At 45.7% G+C, this 15301-nt stretch overlaps 4 protein-coding genes across 4 annotated transcripts; 3 read left to right on the forward strand and 1 right to left on the reverse strand.

Annotated features, from left to right (window-relative positions):
* Nucleotides 1-2768: 2768 nt before the first annotated feature.
* Nucleotides 2769-6000, reverse strand: HD556DRAFT_1434387 (uncharacterized protein; the record flags this gene model as incomplete). The annotated part of the gene is made up of 12 exons (XM_041305319.1): nucleotides 2769-3082; nucleotides 3132-3308; nucleotides 3336-3799; nucleotides 3852-3990; nucleotides 4077-4108; nucleotides 4135-4228; nucleotides 4277-4671; nucleotides 4719-4867; nucleotides 4919-5084; nucleotides 5134-5327; nucleotides 5382-5753; nucleotides 5803-6000. 12 exons carry the CDS (start codon nucleotides 5998-6000, stop codon nucleotides 2769-2771), a joined length of 2694 nt encoding a protein of 897 aa, XP_041154943.1.
* A 933-nt stretch (nucleotides 6001-6933) lies between these two features.
* HD556DRAFT_1246636 (uncharacterized protein) lies at nucleotides 6934-7630 on the forward strand (the record flags this gene model as incomplete). Its single annotated transcript, XM_041298627.1, has 3 exons — nucleotides 6934-7191; nucleotides 7300-7400; nucleotides 7450-7630. Coding segments are annotated over 3 exons (540 nt in total), but the record flags the coding sequence as incomplete, so codon positions are not given.
* A 2671-nt stretch (nucleotides 7631-10301) lies between these two features.
* HD556DRAFT_1312649 (uncharacterized protein) lies at nucleotides 10302-10881 on the forward strand (the record flags this gene model as incomplete). The annotated part of the gene is made up of 3 exons (XM_041300684.1): nucleotides 10302-10331; nucleotides 10380-10628; nucleotides 10681-10881. The coding sequence occupies 3 exons, from the start codon at nucleotides 10302-10304 to the stop codon at nucleotides 10879-10881; spliced, it is 480 nt and encodes a 159-aa protein (XP_041154945.1).
* Nucleotides 10882-11170: 289 nt separating this feature from the next.
* On the forward strand, nucleotides 11171-14285 carry HD556DRAFT_1448631 (uncharacterized protein; the record flags this gene model as incomplete). Its single annotated transcript, XM_041307460.1, has 11 exons — nucleotides 11171-11407; nucleotides 11468-11877; nucleotides 11937-12065; nucleotides 12114-12220; nucleotides 12276-12512; nucleotides 12576-12688; nucleotides 12753-13168; nucleotides 13217-13569; nucleotides 13617-14028; nucleotides 14095-14179; nucleotides 14232-14285. 11 exons carry the CDS (start codon nucleotides 11171-11173, stop codon nucleotides 14283-14285), a joined length of 2553 nt encoding a protein of 850 aa, XP_041154946.1.
* Between the last annotated feature and the right edge of the window lie 1016 nt (nucleotides 14286-15301).

Consider the following 15301-nt stretch of genomic DNA (forward strand, 5'->3'; position numbering starts at 1 on the left):
CATCAACTGAGAAAGATGCCAGTGGATACTTGTAATGATAGCTTTATGTTATAGCTTCGTGTTATAGTCTGTTTGCATTCATCCTATTGCTGATTGTATCACTATACATTCTACCCTACTCATATCAGATTTTTGCAATAATCCCTAACTCCCTAATGCTATTCCTGGACCCTAGACCGTGTAATGGAAAATTCATCCATGCTTACTTCTATGTTAACTTTTAGCCTCTTTGGTGACCTTGTAGCTTTTCAGATAGAATAGGTGGGGTGAACGGCCATGCATCAGGGGTGTTAGTTACCTCTGGCCAAAAACCGAAGGCCACTTCCTCAACTTCTTCCACCTTCTTGAATCCAATGATGGTCATGTAACTCATATGGGCTCAAATCAGTGCAAATTGGTTGTTTCCTGTGATGGGTTGCTTTGGGTTTGAGAGTTCACCATGGGTGACAGCTACTTTCATATTGATGATCAGATTTGATTTTGTTCTCCTTCACCACTTTTGTTTAGTTGTGGAGCTCATCAGGAAAACCTAGGTCCACTTAAATTGACTTAAATCATCCTTAAAGCGACTTATTTGTCTTATGCGCAACTTAAACTTGAAATTTTCATTACTGAAAATAAGGAGATTCAGTAGGTTATTTTCCTTAAAATAAGGCCAGTGGCACATTTAAGACAGCTGATAAGGCAGTCAAAGGGATGTCAAAAAGTGCACTTTATTTTCTACCACAGACAAGGTTTGAACTCTCAACCATCCAGCTGGGCCAGCTGAGATCACATGATCAATTCTCAAACTGACAAGCAGCTTTACCAGTAGACTACATTACCTTGTACATATATAGGCAGCAATTGATATATATACCATATCCATTGGACTTAGAATAAAATATGAGTGTGTGCCTGAACTTTCTTGAACACACCACTTTCTAGTATTTTGCTTACAACTCACTAAGATCTTAACCAAAAAATGTCATGAGACTATGGATAGACTACCCTTGACAAGGGTTACAACTTTGATTTTTTTTTGAAAAAGTTCACATGGTCTACTTAATTGACTGATGTTTCCTTAATTCACCTTGATTCACCTTAGGCTGACTTGCAGCCACCACATGCCTTAGAATAAATATAATTAAGTTCAAAATCACTCCTTAATAGTCCTTATTATCATTAGCCACCTTAGTAAATTTGTTAAGGAAATTAAGGGATAAAAGTGCACCCATGTTTTCCTGATGCTGGACAAACAAAAGGGTCCCGCTTGCTAAGATTATTTGGGCATGCAAAGTACCCAAAAATGGCCACCTATCCAATGCTCTGCCTGACACAATTGTAGTGCTCTTGAAACTTGCTGCCATGCCTGCTCCTATGACATCTAGTGGTGTAGCACAAGCCACCGAGCTGTTATCTTTGGCTCTCTCAGGCTCTGTTACTCAGAGACCCTTGGAAAGTGGATGTCCTTGTCTGCTCGCGGCAGTAGATGTTTCAGTAAGTGAATCAAGCCTGCAATGCAGAGGTAGTACTAATTGCCACGCAAACTTGTATACAGTCACTAGTTGCATAGTATAGTGGTATACACAAAATCAAATCTGGTCTATCAATATGAAAGTGGCTGGAAATTGATCAGAGAGGGCTGCTCAGGGGGCCATTCATACATATCTTTGAAAATATTTACAATTTGTCAATGAATCTGCTACATTAGTGAATGATGGTAATTCTATAAATTTGTCTTCAGGCATATTACCGATGCAAACCCTAGGTCTGGAGTGTGATTTGATCCCATATCTTTCCTCAGAAATATCATCGGAAATATTTGTAAATAATTGCAGGATTGGACATGTTTTCTTATTTGTAATCAAATTTTGGATATTAAGTCCACCTATAACAGGACCACATTCTCCCTATCTTTGGCCTACCCACTATAAATTTGACTGATACAATTTGATCCTTATTCATATTTATGCTTTCATTTTGACACTGTTCATTATCCGCACAATAGCTAAATGGTTCAATATATGCTAAGTTTCTCTCCCGATATGCACCACATCTGCTGACCGAACTTTTCCTATTGTGTCTCAGGTGTAACCATTGGTCAGGTTCAAACCACAGTTTGGAACTGGACTGCAGCAGCACTAGTTGGGACATTTTACTTTTGGGTGATGATACTGAGGACGTGTCAGATGTTGAGACGGACATTTACACAGGTTCGTATCATATTTATGCATTACTTGCTCTAATTGTAGGGCATCTGTGATGCATTCATCCTACAGCTGTAGTGCCCCCACATAGTAGCAATACTTGCATAGCTGATGCATTACTCCTCCCTAATGCATCACTCGTCTCCCTAGTGAGCTGATGCACCACCTGTCCCACTTATGCATCACTCATCCCTCTAGTACTTAGTTGCATTATTTGATGCATAACACTGATGCAAGCTCCTGCCATTGTTCTGATGCATCCCTTGCCATTCTCTGATGCATGACTCCTCGCAGCTGAGCGCTGATGCACACTCCTGCTGTTGTTTTGATGCATCCCGTGATATTTTCTGATGCATGACTCCTCGTAGCTGATGCATGCTCCCGCTGTTTGTTTGATGCATCCTGCAAGCTCCCACCATTGTTCTGATGCATCCCTCGGTGTTCTCTGATGCATGACTCCTCGTAGCTGATGCATGCTCCTGCTGTTTGTTTGATGTGTCCCCCGACGTTCCCACTGTTTGTTTGATGCATCCCGCCCTTAGTACCATATGTCAATGATATATATAGGTAGAGCTACTACTAGCTACTGGCTATATCCACAATACATTCTTCGGACCCATCCTGCGCGTTCAGATGAGACAGTGTCTGTGCCCAATGTGCCTCAAATGAGGTTGCCAGTTGCGTGCGCAAGTGTGCCTGACGATGTGCATAAGCTATGCACCCGTCCTCATGCTCTGCGTCAGTCGGTACAACCTCATTGTGCCTTTCGTCCCAGCGCCCCGCTTCCCACCTCAGAAATGCTCCTATGCGACACATTTCCTCTTGAAGGAGTGCTACTTCCTCCTCCCATCGCATTGCGCGAGCTCTTGCCTTGCACCATTCAATCCTCATGTCTGTATGTAGCATTGTTAGGAAGAGAACTCATTTATGGACAATACTCACCTTCTAAAGCTCCATTGTCGTCTTTTTCGCTTCCACCAGCACCCCACATGTTCCAGATCCACGAGAGCTTTCGTCTGCCTTCTGATTCTCCCCAGAGAATGTCAGACATCAAGTGTATGTCTTGGTGGTTTAAGGGATGCAGCGAAGATTGCCAGCCGGACTCATTCAACAGACTGCCTAGAACCACCAGTGCCTTATGCGCACTTTCATATTTCCTAGTAGCGGCTTCGATCCTCGTGTCAATCGCCTGGAGCGTGTTGCGAGCTCTAGTATTTGCCCCTTGTCCTCGAAGGTTTCGGTCTTTATATTTGAGAATGGCTGTCTGTGCACGAAGGCAGGAGCGCAAAGAGTGGAGTGCATCATGGCCTTGAGCGTATCGAAGTCTCCATTCTACCCTCTGCAGGGATTCATCGCAAGGTAAAGACCTCCCAATCTGCAAGGGCAGCCACAACTTGAAGCCTTCAGCAGTTGAAGAGATGGAGGAAGCTTTTGTGGCGGTTGCATTGTCCGAGATCTGCATGGCCGCCATGTTGGGCATATAGAGCTCTTGCATCTTTACCCAGGAATTGAGCCGACGCTGTAATGCATTACTACGCTCAACTAATTTACCTTCTTGATTGTCTGTGACATGTAAACCACGACCATCCTTGTCGGCTCTCAAGCGCCATCTGGGAGAGAGTGTGAGTCACCATGCAAGCAAAAATATACGAAAAGATGTACTGTTGCTCCTCAAGTTCCAGCCCCGAACTAATCAATATACTAGGGGAGCAATCCTCGTGAAGTGAGATACGGGCCCCGCTCTGTATGCTTTGTTCTTCTTCTTTGGCCAGCGCTAGCCGAACAGATGCTAGTGTAATTACTGAAATGAAAAGCAATGTGTCAGTACTTCATAATGGTGATACGGTCACATACCATCTGCATTTCACTCGAAGGGATTAAGCTGACTTTGATCATTCTCCCATGCCTCCACCTGCAATCTCCATTGCTCTAGAACCTCCTGTACTCCTCTTGGAGGCCTTCTTCAAGGTCGTTAAGGGCTGCTTGATGATACGCGCATTGAGGCACAGCCTCTTTAAGCTTGCGCTGCATAGTAGTACCTAAGCGAACAAATGAGACCAACCCCCCAACACGAGGGACGTACGAACCAAGACTGACAACTTTTTTCCAATTCCAGTCACCAAAGAAATCATCTAAGGTATCCCACCTTGCACCGGGTCTCATCTCCTTCGTGCTGGATGCAACGGGGTTGATGTTGGCCCACCCATGTTCTGGTGCTTCGCCATCTGTGCGACCAACACCTCGTTTGAAGTTGAATGAAAACGTAGTCTGGCATTTCTCAACATGCACAGGTAGGTGAAACTTTGGCACAAAGAAAGAGATGACCTTGGAAGTGTGATCGAACTGCATTGAAGTAGGGAACGCGCTCATATGCTGCCATAGCTTTTTATGCCATTGGCAGGCAATATCATACGAGATGTTGAGAGTTTGCAGGGACGAATGGCAAAGGGTCGAAAAGAATAAGTAGTCCATATTTATATATCTATTGGCCATCAGTCAATGCATATCCCGAAATTCGTTAATACTTACTTTTCACCCTTTTGCAGGTCTCCGACTGCGTTTGGCCATTTCATATTGTGACATGCGCAGTTGATGGTGCCCAGACCAGTAGCAGCCAGGCCCCGGTTGGTCTTCGTGTCTGCCATGTTGACTGCATTATGACTTGAACAAGTAGATTTCTAAACACAATTAGCAGGTGACCAGTACAGTACAGCAGACCAGCGACTTACCTCTTGAACGATGTCAAATTTCTCTGCGAGGAATTCCTTGTACCCTGCCTCCTCTACAAAATAAGTCCAGCCGCGACTTAAACTGGGGTCTGTGATATTGTTGGAGACAACTTTCCGCTTGAGATAGAAGTTGGCGTCAATGGCAACAAACAATGCATACATCCAACTAAACAAAATGTTAGGTATCCACCGATATGATAGAGCCTCTGACTTACTGTTTCGCCCGAGGAGCATTCTCCCAATTGTCCGGTAAATTTTTACCAGGATGCAGACAAGCAGGACACAACACGGCACATTCTCCTTCTCCTGTAGCATCCACGCCTTTAGGGTCGTGCCCTCTGCCAGAACGCTTAAGCATAGTTAAATGTCGCCATTCACGTATCATTCGCATGAAAGACTCATATCGAGTCTGAGTGATCACATTAGCTTCGTTGGGACTGCACTGATCAACATGCTTACTAACCTTAGCAGGGGCCAGACCGGTGTTGTCGGTTCTCCGTGCAAGAGCATTGTAGAATTCGTAAGCTGAGACCTTCGACTCAAAAGACAATATATGAAATTCCTCCAGGAGATGAAATGTTGCTGCTGTTTTAGGGTCGGCCGTCGTGGAAGGAAACCAAGAAATGCGAAGAAGTTGCTGTACGTGTGCGACTGCATCTGTACAATCGCAGAAGTCGAGTGATACCTCATGGATACCATGGGAATCCATGACAAAAAAATCATTGTTGAAGGCGCGACGGGGATTGGGGCACGCCTGACCAGGTGCATGGCCCAATTGTATTCGGAGCCCAAGGGCTTTCAGGGTGACACGTTCGAAGTACTTTCCATTCCATTTCTGCAGAGCTCGGTCAGATCATCTCATATTATCCAAAAGGACAACTGACCTGCAATCTATGGAGTGGATGGAGTTGGTGTGCAGCCTTGATACAAGATGAACAGTGGAGATTGACGCCAAAACAGTCTTCGCATCGATACTTGGGGGAAAGATCCCCACACCTAGAACACGGTGCATTCCTGAGGTTGCCCTTGCCTTCGAGACGCAATATCTTTTCAAGAAACAGAGGGTGATCCTTTAACCACATAAGTAATGGATGGTCCTACACACTTTGAGCGATGAGAACACATGATCTGGATATAAAACTTACTCCTGCTGTGCGACATCTTCTTACAGGTTCATCGTCTAACGGCATGGTATTGACATCCCATGACCCATCAGCATTGTTGAATTGATCGGGCATAAGGGATGATGTTGTCGACTTAGGCTGGGTTGTTGGCTGGGTGTTCTTAGGAGGCTCGAGATATGATCGCGTGTAGCTAATAGATCCATCCCCGCGAACTTGATACTGAGTATGCTGACGTTTCTGAATCCCTGACGGCTTGGAAGTGCACAAGTAGGAATTCAGCTTGGGATTCTTCTTCCGCTTCTTGCTCGGCCGCAAGGCATGTAAAGTTTGTGAGAGTTCTTCGGTGCAATGAATCACCTGGGATGATGTTGCCCCCGCAGAGGGCAAAGCAGCACTAGCAGAGATGCTTGGCATGCTCGCGAAACGCACAAGGTACCACCCAGCAACAAACTCATCAGCTGTAAAATCATTAGTAAATGATGCTGAGATTGATCTTCCACTTACCTAGATTCTTGGATGACAGTGGCAGTACCTTTGCCATTCGTGAACGGCTGTTAGATTTGGTAAACGATGCTGCAGGAAATTCGTCTACCATGTATGCATACAGTTGTGAAAGTAGCTTATGTAATAATAACCCCACACCATCAAACAGCACTTTACCTAATAATTATATTCCTTCTTGCTAATGGTCAATGTTTCAACCCATATCATCAATGCATCCAACGGCTCGTGCATAAAATGTCATCTAAGTTGGAGACTCGTGAGTTCATTCATCTCTTCTTTGTCCTTACTGATTTTCATGGTGAACCACAACCGTCTGGACCGTGAAGGTCAAATTATCCTTGGTACATTGTTTTGTCATTGATCATTGATTCTCACTCATTATTGGCAGATGCTGTAATACAGCTTTTATCCTCGTTGATGCTCTCCCCGGACGATGCTCACAATCTCATTCGAGTTGTGGTTGACAGTACCAAGCTACAGTCACCTTCCACTATGGTGACTCCTCAGTGCCCTGCTCCTCACCCCACTACCCAGATTCATCTCACGGCCTCTCCCATTGTACAGACTCTGGTTCTCAACTCGCAGACTCCAGCTCCCACTTCGCAGACTCCAGTTCCCACTGCGCGGACTAAGTCTCCCCTTGTTGTGCAGACTCTTCCACCTGCCATACATTCTCCTGTGTCCCTCCCGGTACCATCTTTACCCATCCTCCCAACAACCACAATAACTGTCAACGGGGAGGAAAGGTGTCAGCAGCAATACAATGGCTTTCCCTTTGATGTCCCGCATGCTGACGCAAATGGACCATTCTACCTCATAACCCGAGGTCGCCGTGTTGGCGTTTTTGATACATGGTGCCATTTTTTCCTCACTCTAATTCCAGTATCTGATGTTGACTCACAGGCCGCGCACTTCTCCCCATGTGATTGGTGTGAAAACATCTTCGTACAGTCGCGCGTGGTCCTTGGATGATGGGATTTTGCATATCATGGATGCCATAGACCTAGGAGAAGCAGTATGGCTTCCTTGGAGGGAAGATGGGCGACTCTTGATTCACATATTTCGAATACAATATTTGTTGTGAGGATCCGTACAATACAATGAGGATCTGTTGACTTCTCACGGCAATTACTCCATGCTAAATGTAGATAACGCGTGAGGCGCGGAATATGTCTAAGTCAATGTGCTAAATGTAGATAATGTGTGAGGCGCGGAATACGTCAAATCAGTGGTCTTCTGATAAAGCAGCACGTCAGAGCTGCATAATGCGGACAAAAATGTAGTCACCTGCATCGAATTCAACCTCAGAGGATTATGCCAATTCACAAACTGGTAGAGTGTCAGTCTGTGACTGTTGCCCTCGCTAAGGTTCGTCTTACACATTCCCTTCCTTAGCATGGAAGGGTACGAAGATGCGGCCACACAATACAAATTTACTTGATATGAAGAATTTGCGAAGATCCAAGCCAACTTTGTCATAGGTAAGGTTATCTGGCACGCGAGCTTGAAGGAATATGTCTAAGTCAAGGGGGAAAGTGAAGCGCTAGCATGTCTGAAGGAGGAATGTGTAATCTACAATGAGACAGATAATAGACTCTACAACACAGCAAAATCAGCAGTCTTCTGATAAAGCAGCTCACCTCGCGCATGATGGTAAAAGAGGGAATGTATATCATCCATGGCGTGCATGAGAACATCCTCCAGCGCTTTGGTGACATTGGCTACCCTTCCAGCAGTAAGCTCGACCCGACGCAGCTCCTTCCCAACACCAAGGTGTTGCAAAGTTGCGCAATGGCATTCCTGAACCTGTTGTCGGAGTTCCTCCACATTTACCAGCAAAGTCATGATAGCCTGGATGCAAGACTCAATGTCTGTGCTCCCTTTGAGATCGTGGACTAACTTGTCGAAAAGCTCAGTCAAGGAGCCATTCGTGAGGCGGTTGAGTGTAGCATCTACATTTGCTAGAGTCCCACTTGTAAAATAAGTAGTTAGTGTTACAATAACATGTAACCGAGAACCCCTCCTACGGAGGTCATCATGACCCTAGCCCCTATCCTGCCTATACACCATCTTGGAAGGACTTACCGACTCAACGGAGACTCGTAGAGACACCTAGAACGGCCTGGATGCCGTTAGATGACCTAGACCAGCCTAGGCTACATCTAGATGGTCCTAGATGGTCCTCGACCCGGATCATGGAGAAGCTCTGCTTCATGGTCAGAAGAGAAGCCGCATGCCGCAGCATGCGCAGTTAGACTCAAGAGCATGCTTCGCCTTGAGGACGGATAGAAGAGGCATGGTAAGCCTCATGTATAGATAATCGCCCGCATGGCATCAGATAAGATGCCCTTGTATAGACACACTCATACTTACTTACCATACGAAGTATTGGTCTGTGCACACAGACGACAGTATATAGAGCAGACAGAATCATGTATATTCCCTACTTGATTCTACTAGGTTTTCATCAGAACTTCCTCTGTGTGATCATCCCAATCACTCAGTCTAAGCCACACCTAAAGGAAAGCCGACGCTACCTTTAGTGGAACCCCTGAACCTCTCATTCGAGAGAAGACTCCCGTCTTTCCCATAGCGAGCCCGCTATCTGATTAGGCATTCTGCCTAAGGAGAGCTCGACCTATCCTAGTCGTAACAGTTAGTTTGAGGTAACAAAATGCTCTGGGTCGGATAGACTCACCGCCTGCCCGCGCATAATTTAACACGTCCTTTAGTAGGAGTTTTCTGAGAGTCCTGTTGTGCTCAGAGTCGATACCTTGCTTTGTCCTTCAAACTGATAATAGCGCGATTCCTAAACTTTATAATTAGTATTAGAATCTGCATTGCTGTGTATACAACTCACCGATCGTAATATTTTTTTTAGGATCATCTTGCTGCCTCCATTTTCTCTTCAAGAGTCCAGTGCAATCGAGGGCGAGTCATAGTGTGGTTACAAAGTAAGTGTGGGAGGTTATGTAACAAATCGAAGATCACAGTGAGCTGGGAGTTCGTGTGGTAGGGTAATTTACACGAGAATTATAATATAACATGTCTCTGTAACCTACAGATGACCGATTGTGAAATAAAATATAGTGCAGCATATGTATGAGTACTGTAGGCATCATTTGTTAAGTGTATGAGTGCTATATTAAAGTAAGAAAATGTCTAGCGAACATATTTTGGAGAAATTTCCACAAGATTTATAACATAACATGTCTCCGTAACCTACAGACGACTGATTGTGAGATAAAATATAGCGCAGCGTATGTATGAGTACCGTAGGCATCATTTGGTAAATGTGTGACTGTTATATTGACCTGAGGGAATGTCTAGTGAACATATTTTTGTTGCGACACCTTGATCTACTACACAACATTGACACCAATTAATCATTGCTACTACACTAGTAGCAAGACTCATATTAAACAAATTCACAAAGTTATCCCTCAACATCCGAAGTGCATATTTCCTTGCCATTATAAAGACCAGCTAGTACATCATGTATATATCTCTATCCTACATATGTATCACACCAGTGAGTGCATTCTGTCCTGTTTGACATACTTTTGCCAATATATGTTTTGAGGGCAATCTGGCACTCCGCTGTGGAGTCCAAAAATAGCATATATCAGTCTCATCTCAGACTATCAGTACATGCAAACACGCACTTAAATCTGCTGAGGTGTGCGATTTCTTCTATATAATGACTAGGGCTAATGTTTACAGTCAGCGAAACACACCTGCAGGAGAGAGTTTCAATGAACGGCTGCCAAATGTTTCACACTGAGGTATGCGATTCTATTACCAGCGGTCCAGGCTTAGTATAAATTTCGCAGTCAGCAACACTCAAGCCGCCGGCACCAGAATGGTCAAGCGAGCAACTGAAGTGGTTAGAGGACCAGAGAGCCATGTACTCGTTAGCCCACCAATATGATGACCTCTTGGAATTCTGGCCATCGTTGTTCAACATTTTTTTTGCTTTGTGGCCAGAGTGTCAGGTCTTGTGGCCGATCATTCTGGAGTCCCAGGTCCTCACCACTGAGCAGCAACATTCCTTATTTCAGGCGGAAGAACAGCGCAAACTCGTAAGTATTTTTATAAATTATTATGATACAAGCTCTGACTACTCGACTGTAGCGCATTAAAGCTTGGATCGAACACAAGCGGACAAACTCTGCTGTACCACTTACCATAATGTCTGTGTCTGCAGATGACCACCAAATGGTCTTGCATTTTGAGGAGCCGTTTGAGGAAGCATTCAACCGTTGTTGGAAGAATGTCACACATGTTGAGCTCGCCGATATGGACAGCGAGGCAGATATCAACAAAGAAGCGTAGCATATTTAGAAGTACCAGAGCCGCCAAATTAAACTTTGTTGGATACCTAGCTCTATAAATGAAGTCTCTGCGTTTGATTCTCGAGGAATGTGCTCAAGGCAACAGATGAAAAAGTTTGACCAGCACGTGAAATTGCGAGTGTGTTGTTCTGAGGTACATAAGGCTTCTATTTTTTTTCTTCATACATTCAGCATGCTACATGATACGAGACCTAATTGAATTATTAACAGTACAACATGCTGACATTTCATCATACTACTCTGCAGACTGACATGGTACTACTTTACAGATGCCGGCAGCAAAGTGGACCACCAATGAACAGTATGTTTGGCTTCAAGATCGGTTGGCGACATATATGGTCCACGCAAAGGAAAGGGATTACTCACATTTCTGGGCTCCATGCCGTATAGCCTGGTTCGCGCAGTTCCCAGAACGCGCGGTCATCTATCCTGACATCCCCATGGATGTTGAGCTTACCTGCGAGCAGGAACAGGTTGTCAAGCTCACAGAGCAGGCACGTGAGACAGTAAGCTTTTTGACGTGTTGCCTATGCTGCGTTCTCACAATCAGTACCTATCCACAACAGCAACTACACACTTGGTTTCACTGGCGTGTAAATAAATCTAAGAAGAACCGCAGCCTAAAGAAGAAACTGACGGCCTTTGACGATACTCTGCAGCCAAAAAGACGTGCGAAGTCAGAGGCCGAAATTTATTCAGAGATGTATTATGACGAACGTATCAAGCCTTTGGTGATGGCTGAGCAAGAAGCCGGAAACGTGGCAACATCCAGCAAGCGCATGGCCCTTGGTCGAAAATTCTCGAAGGAGTTACTTGAAGATGAGACCAAAGAGATCAAGGCAGAGATTCGTGAAAAGTATGAGGAACAACTCACTCACAAGAAGCATGCCAAGCGTGGGAAGAACATTCTTGACGATGATGGTGACGGCGACAATGATGACAATGATGAAGAGTTAGATGTGGAGGCAATCATGCAGTACGTGTGAATTCAGTTCTATCAGTGTATTCAATACTAACACCATTCAAATTTCACAGAGGTATAGATGACTTACCTGTCATTTGTCAACACTTTGCAAAGCTTGTCAAGCAGAAGACTCGCTTCATGGTCTCATTTATGTTTGCTGGTCCTGATCCCAGAAATGACTGGGACATGACAACATTGTCGTAAGTTGCGAGGATTTGTCAGCTTGTACTGCCACTCATGCAGAGAAGGTGTCATCCTTCAGAAACACCTCAAGGTGATTCCTTTGCCGAGCTATACCAGACGGCTGATAGCGACTTCTTGGCAGCCTTCCAGCAGTACGCAGAACAAATATTTCGTAAGTTTTCTTATCTTGCATTAATAGTGGCAACACTCACTAAAAGTGCGTGCAGCTGGCAACAAGCGGAAGCCCGACACGTATTCAAGGAACAAGGTCGAAAGCAGTGAGATTGGAGGCTTTACTGAGGAGGAGTCTGAGGAGCGTGAAGAGGATGGGGAGGAGTGTGAAGAGGATGGGGACAAAGACGAGGAAGGCGAAGAAGACGAGCCCAATGTGCAGTCCACAGACGTCAAGGAAGAATCTCAGCTAAATGTGGATGAGGGTGAGGCGAATCAATCCATGGAGTCTGGTGAGTTGCCCAGTCTTTATATACCTTTAGACGAGCGGCTGATGCATCGGTCTGATGCATCAGCAGTCACTCTTCCCATCCCTGGTGCATCATTAGGCGATGCATCAGGTGCACCTGATGCATCAAGTCTTGGGGGATCATCTGTGATGCACGCATCGATGGAGACGACTGCCAGTGTACCTTCCATAAGTGCTTCTTCATCTTGGCATCAATGCTTGCATCTGACTCTCAATATTTCAGTATGGCACACCAAATGATGCCTCATACTATGGCATGGCAATGTATGACACGCAGCCTCAGCCCATGTATGGCACCCATGCCATGTATGGTGGACAGGATCGAATGTACGGCACACAAGGACCAACATATGACGCGCAGGGCACCGGCCATGCTTTACTCGCCGGAAATTCCTGCCTCACTGAGTCTGATGTGTCGCTTCACTCTCAAGGAATCGCATTCCCAATACAGACGAGTAACTACATCAATTTCGGCATCCCTCCTTCTAATTTGTTCATGCCAGGCGCCGTCACCCCCGAGTTTTCGTTCGATCAGGGATTCCAGGCTGCAAATTGGAACAACCAGGCCTGGAACATGAACAACAACAATCCAGCCTGGAATTTTGGTGATGGAGCAGAAGGAGGCACTCCCCGAGGAGGGTATTGCATGCCAGACATCTTGTCGCCCATCTCTGCTGAATGAAGCAGCCTGCAGGACTTACTCAACTCACTCCCTGCTCTGCCTTCTCCTGAACCCAATGAGGACTCGCAACCTGTTCTACCTTCTCCCAACCCGATCCTGAGTACGGACAATACTTCTCTCCCTTCCATCGGCAAGGCTCGCATGACGACTGGCAGAAGGGTTGCCCAGAAGGGTACCCAAAAGGGAGACAGCCAGAAGTGTCCTAATACTAAGTCGATGATTGGGCGGGCTGCAGCCAAACCCTCTGCTGAAACAGCAACACAGCCGTCTCCCATTGTTTGTGCCACCAAGAACAAGCAGCCGCCTGGCCAGGCTAAATCCTCTTCCAAGAAGCTGTCTGTCACTAAGCCATCGCCTGGTCAGGCTATACCCTCCACTGAAACGGCCACTCAGCCCTCTGCCCAGCACATGACCAAAAAAAGCAGCCACCTGCTGCTAAGGCATTGGCTGATGAGGCTGCCGCTACCATGAATATCGCTTTGGACACTGAAGTACGCAGAAAGCGCGTGCCAATCAAATCTAGATGCAATGACCTTGCAGATGCTATTGGGACTAACAGTGTCTCGTTCTTCGCTGGGAAGGAGAATTTATTGGAGGCTGAAGCACCTTGCTTGTTGAAGCGGTGTAGGACACGAGCTGGCGCTGGGCTCGTATCAAGCTATTTTACAGTACACGTCAAATACCCGTCACATGCTAATCACTTCCCGATGTTATCCGACGCTAACCCGCCAACCCGACGTTTAGGCCGCATCGGACCCAATGTTTTCCCGCGCACTTGTCCTATCCGTGTCCCGTCCCGTCTTGCTAGCCCCACTAGGTGTGTAGTTCATTATTTCGCACATTACTCACGTCGTAGCCAGCGCTATTACATGTTTTCCCATAGTCCGCAGCGCCTCATGTTTATTTACATGTACTTCGGATCCGAAATACTCCGCCGCTACTTTCGCCTACGGGTTCCGCATTTCTACGTACTTACATATATATTGGACTGACCTCGAGCATTATTGATTATCCAAGTAGAGGGGAGCAGTTCCCCGACGCTTAGTGGTCAAACCCGATATCCGTAGTTCTTAGTTGATATTGCGAAATATCATCGCTCTTTCATTATCCGTATCAGTCATTGTTATTATTGCGCACACCGCTCGCTCTTCCGATGCTCGCTATAGTGTTACTATTAGTTTCCGACACCCCGAAACCCGAACCCCGATAACCCGAAGCCCCGAAAACATCGGACCCGACGCTTTTGCATCGGACATCGTAATTATACCTTTGGACATTGTTTCCCGCGCTCGGACTATTGACTCCACATCACTCACTTACCCCCAAGACTATTCCCAGACCGCAGACCCCTGGGTCGAACGCACTTGTCAGGCAAGTATAGCAGACTAGGCAGTGCAAAGACCACAACACAAATATATCAGTGTGGAGCCATCTTTGTATAGCCCCACTCAGTATAGTTGTTCTACAGCGGCCTGCGCAAAGTGAGGCTTCCAGTGCTCCCAAGTATGTTTGATTTAGTTTTTGCATACTTTGCCTCACGCTGATGTATTTCAGGAAAAAGCGGACCAAGGCATGATTGGCTGGGCACTGCGTAATGACTCGTCGTACAATAGCATCTTGATAGCATCTTTTGATAATTTGTATTGAATGCTGTGATTTATGAGATCATCTTGACATAGCCCAAATGACTTCGCAAATTTTGAGTGGAGAGATCACGTGATCTCTGTTGAACGTTTGTTTGAACTATGACACGTAGGGACTTAGTGAATTTAGATAGTATGTCACAGACGGCGCAAGTTTTAAAAAACAAATGAGTTTCTGTATTATGATGCCATATGTTCAATGATCACTAATACAGGTAGGACATTGTACTAAGTACTAGCACATGGCCTATAGTAAATGGGTGATACATTCATTGGTAGCAGCAGGATGCTAATGATACTGGTGGTGATATATAATATCACATCGCATCAATGGTGCCGGGGGTGCATCAAGGAGCGGGCCATTAGAAGCGGTGGGATGCATGCGGCAGTACCCATTGGAAGCGGCAGGATGCGTGCAGCAGTACCCATTGGAAGTGGCGGGATGTG

This window comes from Suillus plorans, assembly GCF_016647745.1.
Source record: "Suillus plorans strain S12 chromosome Unknown HD556scaffold_77, whole genome shotgun sequence".
Taxonomy (NCBI): Eukaryota; Fungi; Basidiomycota; class Agaricomycetes; order Boletales; family Suillaceae; genus Suillus; species Suillus plorans.